This window comes from Centruroides sculpturatus, unplaced genomic scaffold (genome assembly GCF_000671375.1).
Source record: "Centruroides sculpturatus isolate CEXI.00-Female unplaced genomic scaffold, Cexi_2.0 scaffold1043, whole genome shotgun sequence".
NCBI classification, from domain to species: domain Eukaryota; kingdom Metazoa; phylum Arthropoda; class Arachnida; order Scorpiones; family Buthidae; genus Centruroides; species Centruroides sculpturatus.
In genome coordinates, this window is record NW_019385264.1 from 156,874 (window position 1) to 162,736 (window position 5,863).

The window sequence follows — 5,863 nt, forward strand, 5'->3', positions numbered from 1 at the left end:
TCTTGAGAAATCGGGGGTCTATGCTGTACCTTTGGAAAATCAGGCAACGGGAGTAAACACAAGATATATCGGGGCCACCACTAGAATGCTTTCCAGCTGCCTTGATGAGCACCAAGACGATGTTAGGAGGGTAAGAAACACCACCGAGCTCGCAAGGAAGGTACTTGAGCAGGGTTACAACCCGCTATGGTCCCAAGCGGTTATGCTCAAGAGCTGCAAGGATCAAAAAACTGTTTTTATATGGGAATCTCTCCTCACTACCACCTTGGACACTTGCAACACCCCTACGCTCGAGCTGCCTAGTATATGGGTCACGCTGTATAAGCGTTTAAGCAAGTATTAGCAGTCTCTAGTATGCATGTAGCGTGAGCATGGCTCTGCACATGCGCCAGCTCGCACTTCACGGAGCTATCTGCTCGTTCGGTTTTTGAATTATGTTTAAATATTTACTTCGTGTTCTTAACGGCTTTAACATAATGTCAAATTATCTTATATGTTCTTTTCTGCATTCAATTATTTTTGTTTAAAATTTTTTGGTAAATTTCTGTATTCGCCTGAGGACGACGACTATAAGTTCGTTTAAAGTGCTTGCGATAAAAAAACGCATGTAACGCTGAACTCAGTGTCTTTGTTTTTGTTATTATAGAAGAAGCTGTTGCATTCTTGAATTCTCAGGTTTATCCATTTTCCTCTGATTCCACTTTCCGATTGGTTGGTTTCTCCTCATTACCTGGTGACAATTCAAAACCTTTCGGGACAAGGGAGAGGCCAGAATCGAAGTTTAATTTGATTCCTATCTGGAGATAGTTGATCTTCGTTTTTCCATTGTTCTATTGTTTAAAAGTTCTTAAAAGTTCACATCGTTTTCATTAAGAAAAACTATTTCTAACTTCTATTTTTTTTTCTCAAAAAAAAAAAAAAAAGATAATTTTGTTTTTAAAAATAAATGATTTTAGTGTGAATTTCATTGAGGTTTGGACCTGTCCAGAGCCTCACAAAGATAAATGAATTTTTTTTAATGAAGTTACATTGGAAGTCATCTGTGGAGAATCAGACCGACTGTTTTGTTGACAATGATTAAGTTCATTTGTTATAACTTTTTAATGAGCAAAGGTAATGTGAAAGTTTTGATGACAGCTAAAAAGTACCATTTAATTAGTATAAAAGAATTTTCTGCATTCAAACAAATACAAATTGTGCAGTCTGAAATGTAACTTAAAATAACCTTTATTTCTTGCAAATTTAGTTTCAAGTGACCTTGAAAACAAAATCACTTTTATTGAAAGTTGCAAATTATTCAGCTTTAATTGTCTGTGTTTGAATCCTGCTTATTAAAAAGTTATAAGTGATCTTGAAAATCATTTTTAAGTTTGACAAAATGGACCTGTCTGATTCTTCACAAACGACTTTTTATGTAACTGCATTAACAAAATGAGCGATTACAGTGGATTCTCGATATATTGTTCCCATAATGATTGTTTTCCTGTATCTATTGGGTGTTTCCTCCGGTCCCAAACAAGGACCCATATATATAATGTTAATTTTTCCTTTATTTTTCATTTGCACATTATTCGGGGTTTTTTTATTTTTTTGCAGTGTTCATTCTGTATGTTAACTGAAAGCAAAATATTTTCCTGCATCAATCGTTTTACTCGCAATAGAGGACACTAAATCGAAACACTGATTTTCCTGTACTAAAAATAAAAGCATGTCAAATTTAACAGTTAAACCTTTGACTGCAGCTAACCAGTTTTTATTGTAATTTTTTACTACTTTTTGTTTGCTACTTTCCAAAATATTATACTTTATTAGCGATATTTGTTCCTAAAGCCCAGCTATGCTGGTAGAAATTAACACGTTGTCTCGAGATAGAGATCGTGTCTGGATAAAATGACAATAGTTGGAACCCTTGTTAAAAATTGAAAATTATAGAGGAAATAAAGGAAATTTGTCAGAAAAAAGGATTAATAGAGAAAATAGAACAAATTTTGGTATTTTTAACTATTTTTTAAAATGTAGAATAAACGAATGTCTGTGCGCATACTCTGTATCGTTTAGTATTACAGAATGCCATCATATAAGCCTATTGCTGGAAAATACACATTCTATACAAGATAAACAATAAAAACACCAACATCATAAATCTCCTGTGTCAACGATCATTTTTCTGCATTAGTTGTTTTTTCCCCAAGTTCTGTGAAAAATGATAGATCGAAAATCCACTGTATTTATTGTGACATTGTCACAATGTTGGGCAGTGAGCTTTTGCCATGGTACTCTCAGTTTTAGTATTGTCTTGCCCGTGTGTATGCAACTGAACCCAAATGATGCATATAAATTTTAATGCAGTGTATTCTAATTATATAATCAATTTGAACATTTAAAAAAACATTCTATTGTTGTTAGCCATTTTTGTTCTATATCTATTATAATCTACTATATCTGATAATGTCTATTTCATATAGACAAAAACATTAGTAAATTTATCTTTTCGTAGTGCTGGTGTTGGTTTTGTGCATGGTGAACTTTAATTGTATTGATATTTGAATATTAGTCAAGATTGATAAGTGAGTCGAGAGCAACTTTTTGCTCCTTAAAGGAGCAAAAAAACCAGAAAGAAAACTTGACAAACATTTGGGCAGATATGGTAATTTGATTTGGATTCAACTATAGAACATAATTAAATTAATTTTTCTGTTATAATAGGTTGGATAAATTTTAATAGATTTTTACAGTAAAGGGCCAAGTAAAAAAGTTACTGACTGACTGTACGTATGGGAATCAAGTTGCCCAATTTTTAGGAGTTGATTACTCTGCTCCCCAAAAGCCTGTAGTAATTCTGGATATCTAGTTCAAAAGATAATTGTTTTCTTAGGCAGATTTCAAAATTTCAGATCTTTCTATAAAAGGGTTGCCAAAATATAAGCAATCAAAAAGGGCAAAGTTTGACAGAAAAAAGCTGTATTCTTTTATTTTCATCTGGCACTGCAGATGCCTCTAGAGAGAAACTACTGGGTCTGGAAAGCTCACTTAAACTGATATTCACAATAGTTTTACCTGCATTATTATTTTCTACATTTCAATTTGAAGTGCCAAACTTATCCTTACCAAAGGAAACCCTAAGGAAAAATATGACTCTAAATTGTCACAATTTTTTACTTGGTGCAATTATTTTACATCTAAGATGTTTTTATTTGGATATCAATATTCCATATGGCTTATTTATTGTGAATTCACAACAATAAATCATTGTATAATTGATTCCATTTATATTTTTCTAACAATTTCGTATTTTAATTTTTGTGTAAAATAAATTGTCTTAAAAATTAATCAAGCAATAAAAAGTGGAACATTTTAAAGAAGATACAATTTTAAATGTAAGAATTACAAATAAGAAATATTTGATTTATTTATAGATCCGAAAGTCCTGTCCGTGCGAAAAAGAAAAAGTCCTCGAAGAAGCATAGAAGGGAGCGGTGAGTGACTCAACTATCTATTACCAAACATCCCTTCATTTAATATATAAATGAAGTTTATAATTAGATGAAAATTATTTGTATTTATTGTTTATATAATACGTGCATATATTATGCTCTATTTTAATTAAGAATGTATGCTATAAAAGTATATTTTTTAAAAATGTATAATTGTAGGAAAATTTGAATTATATTTAATATAATTTAAAATTGTATATCTGTTGTAAAATGTAGTTATTTTTTAAAGGGAAATAATGTTTTAAACTTTTAAAGATAAATAAATCTTTCTGTTCCAATATATGTGCAGTTTAATATTATATTATAATACAGAAAGATTGTCATGTTCTTTAACATAATTGTTAGAATTTGAAATTACACTTCTAATAATAAATATTAATATTTTAAGGAGTAATAATAAAAATTTTTCACATATTAATACAGTCAACATTATAAGACAAAAACTTTATCTTGGAAGTTTCGCTTTGAGGTTTTTAAGAACTAAATTATCAGAATGATAACATTTGTTTGTATGATTTAATTATTAAGGAGTGACGTGCAAAAATCTTATATAATTACAGGATAATGTTAACTAGGTGTACTGTTAGGAACTATTACATGTAATTGTCAATTTTTTTTTGAAATGATAAAATTTAATATTTAAAAGGATAAAAGTTTTTTGTATTCGACACATTTTCAAAACAATCTTATTGCAGAAAACTAATGCAAAATTACTCGGATGTATCAGCCGTTTGCTTTTGAGCCTGCTAAGCTTGTTATCAGGGGCCACTTAATGACTTTCATATTCAAACAATTTAAAGACCTACATTGCTAATTTAGCAGTTGAAAAATTCAAATGAATTCTTTGTTATTTAATTTTTAAATTTTACTTTGTCCACTTTTAACATTTTAACTTTTTATAATGATTTTTAATTCCATTTAAAAGATTTTTGTAGTAACCAAAACTAAATGTATTAACTTAATCTTATGCAATTTCATATGCATCTATGGATAGAATATAATCTTCAGAATGAATAAAGTAATTATAAATTTTTGATAAATACACCTTTGGTTAATTTATAAATATACATTGAAATACTTTTGTATTGTTTCTCTGAAATTTTTTGATATGATCAATTACAAATAGTAGAAAAAAACTTAATATATAAATAATAAGAGCTAAATATTGAGAATTGTAAAATGTGTGTTGGTGTATGATCAGTTTAGAGGGAAAGTAGCATAATTTCATGTAGATAACTTGCTCTGGGATAGATTTTATAGATAACTGCTAGAACAAAGTTGTAGAAACTGCAAAATAATTTTTTTCACGCTAGAATTAAATAGCTAAAGGTTGATGTTTTCTTTCTATTTACATTGACATAATTAAATGGCAAAATAATACATGGAAAGTTTTACAGAAACATAAATGGCTACACATCCTGAAAGTATCCTAAAAATATACACCGCAGACAATCACAGAAAATAATACTTACAAAATGTACTATGATCAAGTTGTAATCATGGATAAATTACAACACACTACTTAGCACATTCAATGACATACAATAGAATAAAATTACATACATAATACATATAGCTGTTCCAAATACTCACAGCATATTAATTTTTTAATATAAGTGTTTTGTAAGTATTCAAAACGTATCCACAAAATAAACCATCATGAGGAATTGCCAGTAGTCTTCTTTGCACAAGTATCGTATCATACATTATTCAAGTCTTAAAATATTAGAGCTTCACAACAGCACATACATTATACTACGGAGGGCTGTCATACTAAATGTGTTGCATAGTCAGGAAATTCTTAAACATAGAAACATACATGAACAGTAAACAAACAAAAGTATTTTTTTCTGTTGTTATGCCTTGACTTAGGTTTGACACAGCACAGCATTAGACACCAGTATCCAGTATGCCATGTAGGAAACACTCCATCAACAAAATAATAATGAAAAATGGATTTTTCAGATTCTAAAACAGCTGTTTACTTAGGTGTTATAATCCAGCAATCATTTGGCTTTAATATATATCAGATTATATTACTACTACTATTATTAATTAAATGTGAAATAATTTGGCACTAGATGCAGGTATTAGGCCATCTATTCTTAATTTTAATAATTGGACTGCAATTTGAAAAAATTGTAGACCTATAAATCCCCACTGTCATCCATTTGTCCATCTGTTTTTTTTATCTTTTGTTTACCTAACTCTGTTCTAAAGACAAGACCAGATATGGAAACCTTAAGGGCAGTAGGCTCCGATTAATTATATGCTAACTTTCGATGCAAACCGAAAGTCATGTTATTTTAATTCAAAAATTTCCTCTGAAAGAAGTTAGATAGATGACTGGCACGATATGGTTGCTAAAG

At 29.8% G+C, this 5,863-nt stretch overlaps 1 protein-coding gene across 2 annotated transcripts in view; it reads left to right on the forward strand.

Moving 5' to 3' along the window:
• The window catches only part of LOC111636865 (serine/arginine repetitive matrix protein 2-like), a 71,526-nt gene extending 67,934 nt beyond the window's left edge, over positions 1-3,592 (forward strand). The window contains exon 7 of one of the 2 annotated variants that reach the window (XM_023382256.1): positions 3,417-3,592. In XM_023382256.1, the coding sequence (XP_023238024.1) occupies positions 3,417-3,480 (64 nt within the window). In that variant the 3' untranslated portion in view covers positions 3,481-3,592. The remainder of the gene's footprint in view (positions 1-3,416) is intronic. The other variant, XM_023382255.1, reaches the window with a different exon arrangement.
• Positions 3,593-5,863: the final 2,271 nt, after the last annotated feature.